The sequence below is a fragment of the Cervus elaphus genome, chromosome 5 (genome assembly GCF_910594005.1).
Source record: "Cervus elaphus chromosome 5, mCerEla1.1, whole genome shotgun sequence".
Classification (NCBI taxonomy): Eukaryota; Metazoa; Chordata; class Mammalia; order Artiodactyla; family Cervidae; genus Cervus; species Cervus elaphus.
The window spans coordinates 19,233,333-19,251,362 of NC_057819.1; the positions used below are offsets into that span (position 1 = coordinate 19,233,333).

The 18,030-nt window shown below is 53.1% G+C and overlaps 1 protein-coding gene across 2 annotated transcripts in view; it reads left to right on the plus strand.

Annotated features, from left to right (window-relative positions):
* The first annotated feature begins 3,077 nt into the window (after positions 1-3,077).
* BCL7A (BAF chromatin remodeling complex subunit BCL7A) overlaps positions 3,078-18,030 on the plus strand; it is a 30,920-nt gene continuing 15,967 nt past the window's right edge. The window contains exons 1-4 of one of the 2 annotated variants that reach the window (XM_043901940.1): positions 3,078-3,249; positions 3,681-3,776; positions 11,300-11,381; positions 15,533-15,629. In XM_043901940.1, the coding sequence (XP_043757875.1) occupies positions 3,685-3,776; positions 11,300-11,381; positions 15,533-15,629 (271 nt within the window). In that variant the 5' untranslated portion in view covers positions 3,078-3,249; positions 3,681-3,684. Of the gene's footprint in view, positions 3,250-3,479; positions 3,777-11,299; positions 11,382-15,532; positions 15,630-18,030 lie in introns of those variants that run through there. The other variant, XM_043901941.1, reaches the window with a different exon arrangement.

An 18,030-nucleotide genomic window follows, 5' to 3' on the forward strand; every position in this document is an offset into this window, starting at 1 on the left:
TATAATCGTAAGGGGTTTGATTTAGGTCATACCTGAATGGTCTAGTGGTTTTCCCTAGTTTCTTCCATTTAAGTCTGAATTTGGCAATGAGGAGTTCATGATCTGAGCCACAATCAGCTCCCAGTTTTGTTTTTGCTGACTCTACAGAGCTTCTCCATCTTTGGTTGCAAAGAATATAATCAATCTGATTTCGGTGTTGACCATCTGGTGATGTCCATGTGTAGAGTCTTCTCTTGTGTTGTTGGAAGAGGGCGTTTGCTATGACCAGTGCATTCTTTTGGCAAAACTCTCTTAGTCTTTGCCCTGCTTCATTCTGTACTCAAAGGCCAAATTTTCCTGTTACCCCAGGTATTTCTTGACTTCATACTTTTGCATTCCAGTCCCCTATAATGAAAAAGATATCTTTTTTGGGTGTTAGTTCTAGAAGGTCTTGTAGGTCTTCATAGAACCATTCAACTTTGGCTTCTTCAGCATTACTGGTTGGGGCATAGACTTGGATTACTGTGATATTGAATGGTTTGCTTTGGAAATGAACAGAGATCATTCTGTCATTTTTGAGATTGCATCCAAGTACTGCATTTCCGACTCTTTTGTTGACTATGATCCCATCATAGTCAATGCTGTCTATAGCACTTGCCAATTTCTGTAGTGTAAATGTGATTTCAAACTATTGACATGAGGTCGCTGAACACAGAGTTGGGATGTGTGGGCCTGTTAGCACTCACTGATCCCACCCTGGGTACAATAAGCAAATCAGTCTCATCATTTAGGCAACCTGTACTGGTATCACCTGGGGGGCCAGGGACCCACCAGCCCTGAACGTGGATGTCAAATATTTATTTATTGGGCCACATCAGGTCTTAGTTGAGACACATGCAATCTTCAATCTTTGTTGCAGCATGGGGGATCTTTTTTGTTAGTTGCAGCGTGCTAACTCTTACTTGTGGCATGTGGGATCTAGTTCCTTCAGAGTCTTAGCCACTGGACCACCAGGGAAGCCCCTGAACTTGGACATTGGTCATTGTGCACTAGCAGTGCCCTCAGGAGCCTGGCAGAAGCAAATGTAAAGTATCTGGAGACGAAGGTAGCTTCATTCTAGGCCCCCAGTTGTCCCTATAAATAAATTTGGAAATACAGTGTCCAGCAATGTCAAAGAGAACAGGCAGATCACAAGGAAACAGGATACCATGAGTAAGAACTAGCAGAAACAGACTCTCAGAAACTTCAAATATCAATGATCAGACACAGACTATAAAACAACTGTGCTTTGTTGAAAGGAAGAAGTGTAAAAATATCTGCAGGAGACAGGAAACTATAAAAAGTACCACACTAGATTTATAAAGAACATTTGTAGAAAGCTCTGTAGTTTAATCAGAGATCAAAAACGTACATGCCTTCAGGGGCCATATGGTGATACAAATGAGAACAGTGACTAGGTGACGCATTGGTGACCTGGGGAGCTGCATCCAAAGGGTACAAGGCTCCTCAGCTCCAGCTGATTGTTGCCATGTGGCACACGATGCCCAGTCTGCAGATCTGACATGTCTACAGAAGCTGGATATTTGGATTTCTTTTTATTGTGGTCAAATACACATAACATAAAATGCACCACTGTGGGACCTCCTTGGCAGTCCAGTGGTTACAACTCAGCACTTTCACTGCCAAGGGCCTGGGTTTGATCCTTGGTTGGGGAATTAAGATCCTTCAAGCTGAGTGGCACAGCCAAAAAAACCCCACCAAACACTCTAACAATTTAAAGGTATACAATTCAGTGGCATAAAGCACATTCACAGTCACCATTATGTTCTTTCAGAACTTTTTTTCATCACCCCTCCACCCCCAGAAAGGAAACTCCATACATATTTGAAGTCACTTCCCATTCCCTACTCCCCAGAGTCCCTGGCAACCACCAGTCTGGTTTCTGTCTCTATGGATTTGCCTAGCTTAGATAACTCATGTAAGTGGAATCATACAATATTTGCCCTTTTGTGACTGGCTTCTTTCACTTAGGATGTTTTCAAAGTTCATCCACACTGTGGCATGTATCAGTACTTCATTCCTTTTTAATGACTGAATGATATTCCACTGTATTAAATATACACATTTGTCCATCCATCATTCAGTATTTGAATTTTAAAATATATCTTCTACTTTTGACTCAAATGTATGTTTTTAAATGTTATGTGTAACTGTAAGCATGTATCTGCTGGCCAGGTAAGTCAGAGCGCCAGTGATATGGACCTGTGTTTTATGACCTGCTGCAACATGCTTTCCTCACTTTAGGAACTTGGGGTTCACAATGGTAAAAGGACATGCCTAGGAAAAGGCCTTCAGTGGAGCTTCCACTCCATAGCGCCAGAAAATTTTCTCCCCCACACCAAAACCTCAGGGCAAAGGACTTGGTTTAAGAATGAGTGGTAGTCACACACCTAGATCACAGCTTGTTGGGCTATTTGATCTCCAAGGCACTAGGTTTACTGACAGGGGTCATTCTCTTTCCGGAACACCCATCTGGGCACCAACCGGCTCTGTTCACTACCAGTTTAGCTGCAGCTGAACACAAGGATGACTTATCCTGGTAACTGTAGATTGGTGCAGAGCTGTCTTGAGGCACCGCAGGGAAGACACCAGCCCAGAAGTCCTCCTGGTAGCCGGCCAGTCTACTTTACCTGCCAGGGTCATTTGTGCGGTAGCCGCAGCTGAGCAGAGCCCAGAACTTAACATCAGGTGTGGCTTAAGCTCGAATCTGGTTCCAGGACAGAAACCCCAGCGTGGGCCCGCTTCCCTTATTTATGGTGAGGGCAACTTATCACTAGAGGCAATGTCTAAGAGCCCCTCTTGAAATGCTGATAAATAATCATCGAGCTTTTCTGCGCCGAAAGCTATTTAAGAAGCAAGGTCGAATGTCTCTCGTGGTCACCCCAAGCTCCCTTCCTCCCACCCTAGTTTTCCAAAAGGACCAAAGACAGGGAAGCGACGTCCTAGCTCGCGTATTTAAACCGGGCATAAGGCCAGCAGAGGTCCGCCTTTCTCAACTCTTTCCAAGAGCACCTCGCGTCCCGAATCGGCGCCTTCAACTCTGAGAAGTCGGGAGCCCCACAGGAAACTTGCATTATTGCAGCCGCAGCCACACACCCGGGGCCGCGGACGGGCGGCCGCGCCGGCTCCCCAGGAATGCATCCCCTCCACGGCCGCCCGGCCAGCCGGCCCGCCCTCCCCGGGGGACCCCTCGGCACCTGCGGCCTCCGAGTAAGTGTCCGCGCGCACCTCCACCCGCCAGCCCGCCTCCCCCACCACCCCGCTTGCCCGGAGCTGGGGGTAGCCAGGTGCCCCTCGCCACCTCCCCGGGGAGCGGGGGTCGCGGGCGCCTCCCCCGGGTGGGCGGAGAGGCTGCCGGCGCTGCTCCGCGGCGGCGGCGCCCGGAGGCCGCACTGGCGGCGGCCGCGGCGGCGCTGCTCCCCCTGCTTGGTGCAGCTGCCGCCCGGCGCTTGCGCACTGGGCCCTGGGCGCGCGGCGGCACCAGGCTTTGTGTGTGTGTGTATGTGTGCGAGTGTGTGTGTGTGTGTGTGTGTGTGTCCGTGTGTGAGTGAGTGAGCGGGCGGGCGGGCGCGAGTGTGGCCGCCGCGGAGCGCGAGCAGGACCCGGCGGGCGCGCTCCCCCAGCCTCTCTCTCCCCGCCAGAACCATGTCGGGCAGGTCGGTTCGAGCCGAGACCAGGAGCCGGGCCAAAGATGATATCAAGAGGGTCATGGCGGCTATCGAGAAAGTGCGCAAATGGTAAGCGGAGGCGCCGGCTCGTTTGCTCGCCGGCTCGGCGCCGCGGCCGCCCCGAACCCCGAAACCAGATACAAAAAGCCGGCGGGGCGCAGCGCCCCGGGCCGCCCGCGGGCCCGGGAGTTGGAGAGGGCGGGCGGCGCGCGAGCCGGGTCACCTGCGCGCGGCGGGGGCCGCGGCCGCTGCCCAGGTGCGCTCGCGCCTGTCGCCCACCTGGCGCGGCGGCGGCAGCCTGGAGGCGACAAGCGCCCCGGGCCGGGCGGTGGAGCAGCGGGCAGTCCCCGGCGCGGCGCTTGGCTCCCGGGAGGGGGGCTCGGGGCCGGCCCCAGAAGCCATTTCGTTTTGTGCAAGTCACATGAAAGCGGCTTCCCGCGCGCCGGGGCCGCGATGCCGGCGGCGGAGGGGAGAGCGCGAGCTCCATTGTGCAGGCACCGAGCGGGCCGCCGCCGTCTCCGTCTCCTCCCCGCGCGCCCCGGGCGGCGCAGCGCCGGCCCCCGCGCCCTTGCCCGCGCCGGGCCTCCCTCTCTCCCTCCCTCCCTCCCTCCCCGGCTGGCTCTCTCGCTCGCTCCCCGCCTCCCAGGCTCGGCGCCCTCGAGTCTGCGGAGTTTGTAGAGCGCGAGCCGTTTAAATTTAGCGCTTTGGGCTGCCTGGAGCGAGGGCTCTTGGCGACGAAGAAAGATGGGGGCGAGCGCGAGGAGGAAACGCTGGCTGCGGCCGCGGGGCCCGGGGCTCCTGGCGCCCCCCCTCCTCCCGCCCAGCTCTGCCGGGACCCGGGCTCAGGGGCTCGGGCGAGCGAACGTTTGGGGCCAGACCCCGGTCCTGGGCCGCGTGTGCTGCTCCAAACCCGGCCGTTCCTGTTTGTTTTGCGGAGAGAGCTGTTGTTTTTGTTCTCTGCGCGGGGGGCGAGGGGGGACTCGGGTGTCGGGCCGTGCGGGTTTCTCTGGCTCACGTTATAGATTCCGTCCGGCGTGGCCTGGTTATAATTAATACGACTGAACGTTTCCCCGGCCTCGTCTGGGTCTGTCTCGGAATCGGCCCGAGGGCCAGGCCCGAGACGCCAGCCGATCGCCAGGTTGGGGCGGACTTGTTGAAAACTCCCGGCTCCCGGATTTCAACTTTATTATTTTTTTCCCACGGCCTCACCAGGGTCAGGGAGGGAGAAGAGCCGCCGCGACGTTCGAGTGTCAGTGCCCGCGGGCTCATTCTGACCCTTTATTTAAAGCTTGAAAACCCGGCAAGGCCCGGTGGCGGGCTCTGTTTATGTTTAGGGGTGTCATTTCTCAAGTAACGCCTGGGTCTCTCAAAACCACTGGGGGCGAGCCTCCAGTCTAGCCGTGTCACAAGTTAGCTGTCCTTTCTGAGTCAAACCCAACAAAAAAGGCAAGAGGAAAATCAATAAAGTCCACGTGCTCCCGGGCCTCCTATGGAAAGGGCTGTCTGCAGATGGCCGGATGCCCAGCCGAGGGCTGGGTTTGGCTCCAATGGGACAAAGAATTTTCAGAACCGTGAGAAGGGGAGGCCTTCCAAAGTTGAGATCCAAGTCTTCCCTGCCGTGGGAGCTCCCCTGACGCGCAGGGCGCCGAGTGCCGGGACCGGAGCCATTTAAAAATGGCAGAAACAGCTGCAGGCCAAAACACACACAGGAAAACAAGCCCACCACCCCCTCTCCAGCGGGATTCTCAGAGGCAAGGCTGGAGTTGTCCCCTGCCTGAGCGCCTCGGCAAAGAAAGAGCTGTTGTCTGGGCCTGAGTTCCTTCTGTTACCAGCCTGGAGGTGAGAAAGGGGTGGGGGCACGCTGCCTTTCTGTGCTTCGGAAGGCGTGGTGGGGCCTTCTGCCCCAGGTTCCCAGCCTGGCAGAGGCCCCTGCACCCTGACAGCTGCTCGTGGAGGGCCCACCCGCCAGCTGCTCTGCTGGGAGGGCAGATGGAGCTGTGGGGTTTTCCACCCTGGGGGCCCCAGAGCAGCCAGCCTGGAAACCCTCAGTGCTGCTGAGCAGGCTCTGGTTTTGGGAGGAGGGGAGGAGAATGTGTCTCTCTCTCTTTTTGTGTTTTGGGAAACTAGGAGTCAAGTCCATTAAAGACCTCAGGCTTTGGGATCTTATGACTGGACTTCCAGTTCACTTCCTTGCTGTGACCTTGGGCTAACCACATAACTTCTCTAACCATGACAGCAAAGGGTCCCTGTGTTCCTTCTCCCCTCCTGGAATAATACCATGTCTCCCAAAGCACTTAATCCTTCACACAGGGAGGAGAGTGTGTGTGTATGTGTGTGTGTGTGTGTGTGTGTGTGAATCGCTCAGTTGTGTCCAACTCTGCGACCCCATGGACTGTAGCCCGCCAGGCTCCTCTGTCCATGGAATTCTCCAGGCAAGAATACTGGAGTGGGGAGCCATTTCCCTGGTCATTAAACGCTGCCTTTATTGTAAGGTAGAAGCTTGGTTTTGCTGATTTTTTTCCCCCTCCTGCCCTTTCTAAGCAAAAGAGACTTTACCTTATTTCATAGGTTTCCCCAGCACCAAGAAGCTAAATCCTACCCTCACTCTGCCTTTAGAATGTGTCTTCCAGTCAGCCCTTGTGGTTTGGGGTTGTTTATTAACTCTGTGGCCACCAACCGTGTCTGGGACGTCCTACTGGCTGGGACACTGGGTTGCCAGATTTAGCAAATAAAATTACAGGACACCCAGTTAAATTTGAATTTCAGATAAACAAATAATATTTTTAAATAGGTTTTTTTTTTTTTTTTTTAGTGTAAGTATGTCCCACGCACTGTTTGGGACATACTTATACTAAAAAATATTATTCATTGTTTATCTGAAATTCAAATTTATCTCAAAGTCCCGTTTCTCTCTCTTTTCTTTTTTTTAAATTCAGAATGGAGGTGTCTAGCATACCACTCAGCCTGTAAGCCTAGGGTGGTATTTCTCCTCAGTCCCAGTGACCCCTAAAAATCCCCCCTTCTGCCTAGCCCTACCCTTCCCCGCCTCTGGAAAAAGCCAGCAGGCAGCCATGGCTGCCCTGTCTATAGCCACTGGCTATTTCTCCTCTCCTTTCTGTCTGATACCCAAGTGAGGCCAGCTGGTGGAGTGCAAGGCAGCCAGAACATGGCTGAAGGAAGAACAAAATGGTGGGCTCCTTCGGTGGGGGGGAACTGGGGCAGGGTTAGGAGGCCCAGTGTGGGTGGAGAAGAGAGGGAAGTGGGAGTCATTGGGTAGAGGCGGTAAAAGGCTTGAGCCTTGAAGTAGGCTTAGACCCAGGGACCCCTGGGACCGTGGTCTGAAGGGTCCCTCAGTGACTTGTGAAGACGGAGAGAGGCCTGTTCCCCGAGACCTCCCACCAGTCCCTGGGGGTGGGGGGGGTTGACTGTGCCTAGACTCTCACCTCAGTACCTTCAGGGGACCATCCTGCCAGGCACAGGGCAGGTCAAGCAGGCCTGGGCCTAGTTAGGATGAAGCCAGCCATAGCCAGACCTTCTCTGGCATCAAGGGCTAGCCCTGGGAAGTGGAGAGGAAGTGACGACTTCAGGGCCGTCTTTGCGGGAGTCAGGTCTCCCTGGCTGGCCAGCGCTCGGAGCTGACCCTAAGGGAACATTAGAAATTGGCCTCCGCCTGGAGGATCTAGGGAGAGGGGTGCTCATAGTTTACACAGGAGCTTGTGCTGGGATGGGGTGTTTGGGGCTCTATTCCTCCAGCTGACTCCTTTTGTTCAGGAACCCAGCCTGGTGGGGAAGTGACAGGCACTTCAGCCTGTCTGGTTACAGGAGGGCTCCTTGCGTGCCCATCAAGGCCAGGTCGGGCTGCAGCCTGGAGGTTGTGGTGAATCCAGACCCGTGCCTAGAGGTGGTGAGACTCAGGGGTCTGAGAGAACCAAGGGCCCCATCTGAGAGAGGCACTGCTCCTCGGGGCATGTGGGTCCCTCCTGGCCGTATTGTGTTTTTGAGAATGGCCAGCAATCTGGATTTGAATGTGGGGTTTGACTTGTTTGTTGGGTTTTTTCCCCAAGTCTGACAATGGATTCTAATTTTTTTAAATACCATATAGGCCAGACAAAACGTGCCTCTTGGCCGCTTGTCTGCAACCACAAATGTAAGGTGATGAGTACAACTTAATACACTCCTTGGGGGTTGAGGGGATCGCGAGTTCTAGGGTGATGGGTTTGGAGGTGGTGGTAGGAACTCTTAGCTGCTCCTCTATGTCCATGTGTCGTTTCCCAAGGCGCTGCCGAGCCACTGGCTTGATGACACACCCAACACTCCGTGGATGTGTCTACGAAGTGCCGGGTTCTCCGTCAGCATCTCACCCCTGAACTCCAGGGCCTGTCTCTCCCTAGGTGGCTGCTGGCCGGACTGCAGACTATGGTCAGAGTCTCAGCACCCTTCCGTCTGACCCCTGGCCCCTCAGTGCCTATACCTAGAAATGCAACTGAAGAACAGTTTCTAATGCCTGGAGTGAGTTGGGAACTGGGGCCAAGGGAGGTACCAGAACCCGGCTCAGAACCTGCGGGGCCCATAACCTCCCTGGAAAGCACCTGCGACTTGCCACGTTCATCTCGGCTCACTTGCGGCCTGCGAAGCCCAGGCCTGGCACCCTTTGTACCCTGAGAGGTGTCCTGTGTGTTACCAGTCAGTTACTTTTTTTTCTGTTTTAAGCACAGTCAAGCCTTGGATCTGCTGACCTACCGGGGTCTGGGCAGAGGAAGCCAGCTTGTGAGCAGTGAGTGCCTGTGGCCCTTTGGGTGGGATTGGAGCAGTTTGTGCCTCTTTGTCCAGCTTCCGTCGCTGATGAGCTCTGTGGAGTCATTTCTTAGTTTTTTCATGGGAGACAGAATGCCAGGGACCACAGCCCACGTCCAACCCCAGTTCTGCCGTTGGACTAGCTGCGTGACCATGAACTAGTGATATAACTTCTCTGGGCCTCCCGTTTCCTCATCTGTAAAGCAGGATGACAATAGTCCCCCTCTCATAGGCCTTTGTAAATAAAGCATTTGGCATGAAGTAAGCCCTCAGCACACAATGGCTATTGTGATGGCTGCTTTGTCACTGAGGTTGTTTCTTGGAATGTCTCTGTCCCTTCCAGGCACCTTCTGATTATTCAGAATGGAGATGGGGAAAGACCGGGGTTGTGGGTCATCCATCCTGCCTCCAGGAGGTAGGGGACAGGTGGATGGTGACTTAGGTACCTGCCTTTATTTAATTCTCTCAAGGCTAAGAGGGACAGGGATGGGGGCACGGGGAGCTACTTCAAAAAGCAGTGTGGCAGGAAGGTGTGAACACTGGGGAGGATGACTCCACCTCCCTCAACCTCAGTTTCTTTATCAGACAGGAAAGGTGACTATTTACTGTCACCAGAGATTATGGGAAAATTAGAGCAAGTGTGGATAGTGCTTATCACACAGGAGGCACTAGAAACAAAGTAGAATTGTTGTTGTTGTTGTTGAGTCACCCAGTTGTGTCCGACTCTGCGACCTCATGAACTGCAGCAGCCCCTCACCATCTCCCAAAGTCTGCCCAAGTTCATGTCCGTTGCATCGGTGATGTCATCCAGCCGTCTCATCCTTTGACCACCTCTTCTCCCTCTGCCCTCAGTCTTTCCCAGCATCAGGGCTGTTTCCAATGAGTCGACTCTTCACATCAGATGACCAAACCAAAACACTGGAGCTTCAGCTTCAGCATCAGTCCTTACAATGAGTATTCAGAGTTGATCTCCCTTAAGATTGACTGGTTTGATCTCCTTGAAGTCTCCAAGGGACTTTCAGAGGTCTTCTGCATAAAAGAATAAATGTTGATAAAAGCCAGGCCCTAGGGACTTTCCAGGCAGTCCACTGGTTAGGACTCAGTGCTTCCACTGCAGGGGGTTAGGATTTGACTCCTGGTTGGGGACCTAAAGATCCCACATGCCTTGAGGTGCAGCCGAAAAAAAAAAAAAAAGGCAGTCCTTAGCTTCCTCCAGCAGAGGACTTTGGGAACCACGCAGGCACAGTTTGGGGTGTGGAAGTGTCTGTGGGTTTGGTTAGCTGGGCCCCCACAAGCCTCAATGGTGGATTGGTGCCAGGTGGTGGGAATGTGTCCCTTTAGCTCATGAGGGCTACTTTCCATTGGAGGGGAGGATCCAAGGCCCAGGTCTTGGCAGGGAGGCCAGACAAGGTGCCCACAGCCACCCGTAATTCTCAGCTCTGGTGCAACCCCTGTCACTAAAATTGCTGAGGTCTCCTGGCTGCCATGCCACCTGCAGCGGGTGTGTGTCTGGCCCCGACGTCATCTCATGGGGCCCTTGAATCAGCTGATTTCCTTCGTGTGACCTCCCACGTCTCTGAGACGGCAGAGCCTGGTGCTGAGAATGTGGACTCTGGAGCCCCAGCAACCCGGTTGGAATCCCAGCCTTTCTTCTGGGGGGACTTTCCCTGAGCCTCGGTTTCCTCAGGCATGTGGTCTCTGGTTGTCACCGCTAGTGCTAGGGCAGGAAGCTGCAGGACCTGACTTGTAGGCTGCGCGAGGTCGGGACTGAACTTGGGAGGCTGGGGTGATAACTAGAGGAGGAAGATGATGCTTGGAGCAGAGAGTGGTCATTATCATCATCACCTTTGGTGAAAACCAGTCACCCACTTTCCTTCCCACGGCTTGTGGTTTACTTCTCGCTGTCAACCTGCCTTTGACAGCCATGCCCCAGGTGTTTAGGAGGCAGCCAAGGGTGGGTCAGGGGCGGCGGTGCAGACATTAGAAGCTGAGGCCCATCTCTGAGTGCAGGGTCTCGGAGCAATCTCCCACCTGGCTGCTGCCCTCCGCCTGGGCTGTGCTTCCTGTCGCCGCCCCTGAGTATCAGCGTCTGGGGGCTGAGGCCACTGGGCATCCAGGTTTGCCCCAGCGCTCTGTTCCCCTTGGCTGATCTACCTGGAGCTCGCCCGGAAGAGCTTGGGGTGGTTACTCAGGCTGTCTGCTCCTGCCTCCCTTCCCAGGACCTCAGAAAACTTGCCAAAAGGGCAGGGCGAGCCCTTGGATGCCCTTGATGAAGACCCTCCCACCCCTACCCTACCCCCACTGGAGGAAATGCCCTGTTGGTCCGATGCTCTCTCTGCTGCCTAGAGGGGCTCGGGTGGCCCAGTTCACTTGTTCCGTGGGGGTGAGAGGAACCTGGGGCCCAATTCCCTTCATCCAGAGGAATCACCTCAGTGGCAGTGACCCTCCCCCACTCCCATCTTACCAAGCACTTCCACCCAGATACAAGAAGCTGTCTGCATGCTTTGTCTCCCGAAATCTTTGTGGCCGCCTGGAGAGCTTGACAACCCCACACGGTCCAACAGATGGGGAAACTGAGGCTCTGGCTGGTGAAGTGACTTGCCTGGGATGGCGGGGGGCAGCCAGTGCTGGGATTCAAACCCGCGTCTGTGTGATCTGGAGACGTCCTCTCAGCCCTGCCCGGGGTGGTCACTGTGTCCCAGCTGCTCCAAAGGCATATGGCCCGTGACCCCCACCAGCGTGAGCAGGGGTCCACCCCAGAAGCCCCCTGGTAACAGGTTCTTCCTCGTCCTCTGCAGGGAGAAGAAGTGGGTGACTGTGGGCGACACATCCCTGCGAATCTACAAGTGGGTCCCCGTGACGGAGCCAAAGGTTGATGATGTGAGTATGGGGGCTGGTCCCCTGGAGTGGGGCTGCCCATCCATGCTCCCTTGCATCATGACGACAGGGGACTGGCTGTCCACTGCCACCCTCCATGTGGGGACCCGGGGGCAGAGCACTTGGAAAGCAGAAGGACCCAGCTTGGGGCTGGAGAGGCTGTTGGGTCTACCCCTCCCCCATAGTCCAGCCCTAGTTTGGCCCTCAGAGAGGTGGGGAGTGTCCCCTGCAAGTCGCCTCTTCCGACTGAGAGCCCCATGATTTGCCAGTGGGGACACACTTTAGCACCAAGGTGTCCCCTCCCTTAGACTGAGCACCATGGTTTTGGGGTGGGCATGGTGGTAGCTGCAGACGGGCAGGCTCTCCCCCGTCATCGCAGGGCCATTCCTGGCCCCTGACCATCTCTCTGTCAGGCATTACTTTGTGGAGTTGAGCTCTGTATCCACTCTGTACAAGGAAAGACACAGGCACAGGGAGGCAAAGCCATTCCCGAGAGTCACGCAGCAACTGTCAGATCTGCCTGACTCCAAAGCGTGTACTCTCTACTCTTGGAGAGTCTTCTGGGGGTGCTGGTGAAGGGTGACCCCAGAGTGGTGCAGAGGAACCTGGGCCGTTGTTAAGGAGAGGGTTCCAGGCGGAATGGTGACTACGACCACTAGGGGGAGCCCTGGTGTCTGTGCCTAATCTTCAGTTCAGTCCAATTGCTCAGTCGTGTCTGACTCTGCAACCCCATGGACTGCAGCATGTCAGGCTTCCCTGTCCATCACCAACTCCCGAAGCCTACTCAAATTCATGTCCATCGCGTCGGTGATGCCATCCAACCATCTCATCCTCTGTCATCCCCTTCTCCCGCCTTCAGTCTTTCCCAGCATCAGGGTCTTTTCCAATGAGTCGGTTCTTCGCATCAGATGGCCAAAGTGTTACAGTTTCAGCTTCAGCACCAGTCCTTCCAATGAACATTCAGGACTGATTTCCTTTAGGATGGACTGGTTGGATCTCCTTGCAGTCCACGGGACTCTCAAGTGTCTTCTCCAACACCACGGTTCAAAAGCATCAATTCTTTGGCGCTCAGCTTTCTTTGTAGTCCACCTGTCATATCCATATGTGACTGCTGGAGAAACCATAGCTCTGACTAGACAGACCTTTGTTGGCAAAGTAATGTCTCTGCTTTTTAATATGCTGTCCTAATCTTAGGGATTGATGGCTGGCAGCTGTCCCACGTCACAGATAGTTTTGCAGCTCTGTGGCTCCAGGCCAGTTACCCTCAAAGACCCCCAGGTCAGCTACTCTCATTCTCAGTCAAAATCCAGAATGGTCCCACCATCAAGCCTGCCTGTGGGCTGTTCCTTCTGCCTGGAGTGCCGTCCCTACTCATGCAAGGGCGGCTTACACTGACCTGCGTGCTTCCAGTCGTGACAGTAGGCATGATTGGTAGGTTACTAGGGTCCATAAGGAGGGGCAGGGAATTCCCTGGCGGTCCAGTGGTTAGGACTCAGTGCTTCCACTACCGAGGACACAGGTTCGATCCTTTGGTTGGGAAACTAAGATCCCACATGCCATGTGGCTTGGCCAAAAAAAAAAAAAAAAGCAGGGCAAAGCCTCCCTCCTCCATTTCCAGTGACCTGCCCCACAAGTCTGGGGTCTCCAGGCAGGGCTGAGGCGCCGTTCTTGACCCTTTGATCATGTGTTAGCCCCTCTAGGCGAGTTGACACTGGGCTGAGGTGGTGGTGGTGTGTCATCCCCTCTGGTCCTGGCCTGGCTCATGGAGCCACCAGGGCTGCTTTACCCCAGAGGCACCAACACAGACCCTCACGGCCTTCGGTGTGGGCCATTCTGGAGGGAGAGCAGAGTGCAGCCAGCCTCCTGGAAGGCAGCTTCTGGCTCCTGCCCATGTCTGTGCCTTGCACATCATTAGGTGTTGTATAAACGCCGGTTGCATTTGAGAAGATGTGGTCCCTGCTCTCAAGGAATTTATAATCTCGTTGGGGGAAGATAATTATAGAATAGCATGAAACAGACATCAGGGAAGCGCCAAATGGATTGTGATCAAGGAGAAAACGTAATCGATGGGGTGTCAGGAAGGACAGGGCAGCCCAGGGCTGGACAGAGACCTCCAGCTGTGGAGTTGGACAGGCTAGCCTCAATTAACCTGCGATGCCAGACAGGTGACCCCACCTTGCTGGGTCTTAGTCCCCTCTTTTGTGCACTGGAGCATTACTATCCAGCTCCTGGGGTTTTCTGCAACAGAGCAAAGGCAGTATATCATATGGGAAGAACTTAGCTCAGCGTGGCTGTGCAGACAGTGCTTAGATGCTAATTCGCTGTCATCTCTGAGCCGAGATGTACAATATTCCTGCCCGCTCCCTCTCGGTCAATGGGTCCCACACATGGCTGAGCACTTGAACCCCTGGGAGTCTCGACAAAATGCAGGTTCCCGGGTGCTACCCCGGACAGCTAAATCTGCATCTCTGATGGTGGTGGCCGGGAATCTGCATTGGAAAAGGACAACTTTTCATGTTTGTAAACGCCCGTTAATGGCATGGTTACATCATTTTTTTTCTTCAGAATTTTCTTGAAAATTTTATTCTCTTAAATAGGTAAAACATGTTACAAAATTCAAATGTTACTTATAAACCCTTTAAAAAAAAAAACTAAGACAATTCACCTGCATAAAATTCACTCTTTTAAATTGTGCCAGCCAATGTTGGTATGTTCACAGTGCTGCTGCACCCATCATCTTTGTAATTCCAGAATGTTTTCATTACCCCATAAAAAATAAAACTCAAACTTGCCCGAAGATTCTGGAGTCTACATCTGTCTCTGTAGGTTTGCATATCCTTTAAATGTTACTTTATTTTTTTTAATAGCCTTATCTTTTTACAAATATATATTTTTTATTTATTTGGCTGTACTGGGTCTTAGTTGCAGCATGTGGGATCTAGTTCATTGACCAGGGGACAAACCCTGGCCCGCTGACTTGGGAGCTCAGAATCCCAGCCACTGGACCACCAGGGAAGTCCCTAGTGTTATCTTTTTGTAAATCTGCATCCCATCCCCATGAGTACCTCCGACCCCACCAAGCTCTCTTCCTTGGAGACAGCCAGTGTTCATTTATCCTTCCAGGGAGCGTGTGCATGCACACACACACACACACACACACACACACACACACACTCACTCACACTCACTCACGTTCCTTTATGCTCTGCCTTTACCGCCAATGGCAGCATCCTGTTCATGTGTTCTGCGTCTTTTATACATCTCAGGGATACCAGAATATTTTAAGATGTGGCTACTTCTGCGGCTCTTTCTGCGTTTGCACAGGAAGAGCTGCCCTGGTGTCTGTAATTGGCGCATCCCGTTGCATTGAATGAATGTCCTGTACTTTGTTTAACAAGTCTTTTTCCAATGGATGCAGTTAGCTTGTTTCCAACATAGTCCCACATGGAACTTCCCTGGTGGTCCAGTGACTAAGACTCCATGCTCCCAATGCAGGGTGCCCAGGTTCAATCCCTGGTCAGGGAACTAGATCCCACATGCTGCAACTAAAGATCCTGCATGCCATAACTAAGACTTGGTGCAGCCAAATAAATAAGTTATTTTTTTTTTTAATGGAACCACATACAGAGAGCATCCCCTTCACCTTTGCTTCCTCACTGGGCTTTCCCTCCTCACCTGGTCTCCAGAGTCGGTTCGGAAGTCAGCTGACTGTCTTTAAGCAAGGCAGTGTCTGGGGCCTGAAGATAGTAGAAATGCATGAGTAGAAATGCACAAGCTGCCTTTTCCATCTCTCACCTGGCATCCCTGTACCAGCTTTGGGCTGAGTGACCATGGCCTTTTCACCGGGGGAAATTCCCACCAGCCAGGGTGTTTGCAGGCCTGCGGGGTAGCCCCTACAAGCAAGGTGGCATTACCCCCAGTGTTGCCAGCCCACCCATAGAAACATCCCCTCTACAGGGCTCCTTGATCCCAAAGCAAGGGGACCCCCCCATGGGACATGTTCAAAGGCAGGCCAGTGGAGCCCTCCAGAGACTTGGGGACTCCCAAGATGAATCCTCGGAATAAAATACTCATCCCATTCCCCAGGGTCTCACTCGTGCGTGCACACACGCACAATTCAGTGACTCGGTTTCTGCCTCACTTTTCTCCTCCAGAAAAATAAGAACAAGAAGAAGGGCAAAGATGAGAAGTGTGGCTCAGAGGTGACCACCCCGGAGAACAGCTCCTCCCCGGGAATGATGGACATGCATGGTGAGCTTCCCGCGGCCGCCGGCCGGGCCTGTCCCCTGCCCGGAGCGCTCGGCTGTGTTTTTGTTTTACCAGCAGGTTTGTTCACATTCCAGGCCAGGGGTAGGAGGGCTGGGCAGGCTAGGCAGGACCGGGAGGCCTCTGTGCCGAGGAAGAGGCTCATCGGAGGAGAAGAAGCTTCTTTTCCCAGAGCAACGAGCCAAGAATCATAAAATGAGCCAGAGTGGGACTTCCCTGGTGGTCCGGGGACACCACGCTCCCAGTGTAGGGGGCCCAGGTTCAATCCCTGGTCAGGGAACTTGATCCCACATGCCACAACTAAGACCTGGTGCAGCTAAATAAGTAAATATTTTTAAAAACTGAGCCAGAAATATTAAATAAGACCTCCTTCTCACCCAGTGACACAAACCTCACAGATGTTCTGTAAGTCCCATGTGCCCAGGAAGTTTTTTGGAGTAACTATCTCTTTTCCTCCTGGGCCTGACATATCATATAAATGACTCTTTGTTTCCCATTTCCTATTTTGCTTGGGCTACTGGGAAGCTCTAACTGGATTTCTGGCTTCACGTGAATCATTCTGGGACCCTGGGACCCACCCTTCTACATTGACAGCCTCATTTCCTTTACTGTCATATTTCAAAAGTTGTAACCAGTGTCCCATTGATCAGATCCAGGCTGGAGACGTGCTTTAGCCCAGCAGTCCCCAGCGTTTTTGGCACCAGGGACTGGTTTTTCCCAGGGAAGACAGTTTTTCCACGGACCAGGGGGAATCAGGCAATGGGGAGTGGTTGTAAATACAGAATGAAGTTTTGCTCATTCGTCTGCCACTCCTCTCCTGCTGTGCGGCCCCAGACGGGTATCGGTTCATGGCCTGGGGGTTGGGGACCCATGCTTTAACCAGTCTGCAATTGTTTTGACACTGCTGCTAATTTTTTTTTTTCTTTTAACCTTTTTATCTGAGAGGAAAGGCACAAATCATAAGTGTATGGCTCCATGAAATGTTTACAAACTATATACCTCTTTGTAACCGGCCCAAATCAAGACAGAGGTTGGGACTTCTCTGGTGGCCCAGTGACTAAGACTTTGTCCTCCCAGTGTAAGGGACCCAGGTTTGATCCCTGGTCAGGGAACTAGATCCCACATGCTACAACTAAAGATCTAAGGAGATCTGAGTGCCAACAACAAAAACCAAACACAGCCAAATAAATAAAAATGAATTTTTTTTTTTTTTAAAAAGAAGGTTCCCGGCAATCCACATGGTGTCCCCTCCTGGCCGTCCCCACCCCATCAAGGAGAACCACCACCTGACCTCTAACCGCAGAGATTTGAACTGGAAGTGGCTAAAAAATTGAGTTTCTGATATTTATAAACTATCAGAGACCTGTTTTTTCTCCATTGCTGTGAGGAATCAGATCTCCCAGTCCTTGGGCATGTGCATCCTGGAGGCCACAGCCCTTCGGAGCAGAAGCAGCCGCCCCTGCGGGGAGAGCCGGCCCCTCAAGGCCCGCCAGGCTCAGCTCCTGTTTTGTCCGGCGCCTGCCCCACTGGTCTCGGAGCTCCCAGCGCTCGCCATTCTCCGTCTCCTTCCCAGTTTCTGTCTTTTGTCCTTCTGACCACCGGAGTTTTCTTTTTGCACAACACAGTGGTATTAGATAAATCAACAAATAAATCAAAAGGGAATATTGGCTGCAGCTAGTTCCTAACCCTCCGGGCCCAGGGCTGTCTTAACTCTGGAGGAAGGGAGGCTGGCAGACTTCCCCATTTGCACAAACTGACTAGTCTGGAAAACAGTCACAAGCTCCGAGGGCAAGGATTCTTGCTGGTTGCCAAAGTGGCTTCAGAAAAGCACAGGGGGGGTGTTTGCTGACAGCTAATGTTTCAAGAAAGTCACACACACACACACACACACACATATGCACACCTATACCTCAACTGGCCATACACACACACACACATATGCACACCTATACCTCAACTGGCCATACAGTCATAATCAAGATACATTTCATTTTCTCACACACACACACACCCCCGTACCTCAACTCTAATCAAGATGCATTTCATTTTCAAAAACAGCTTTTTGGGGACTTCCCTGGTGGTCCAGTGGCTAAGACTCTGCACTCCCAAAGCAGGAGGCCCAGGTGTGGTGCTGGTTAGGGAACTAGATCTCATATGCCACAAATAAGACCAGGCACAGCCAAATAAATATGGAAAAACAAAGAAATAGGTATTTGAGTGGGGACATACCCTGTCTCCCTGGTGCTGGTCAGCATCCCACTCTGGGTACCAAGGAGAGCCCTGGCCTGGCTTGGTTTCAGTTCATTCATAGAATTACAGATGAGAACCTTTAGAGCAGAGAGCCAGATCCCACCTGAATTCTAATGTGACTCTCCTAGGATCGCCC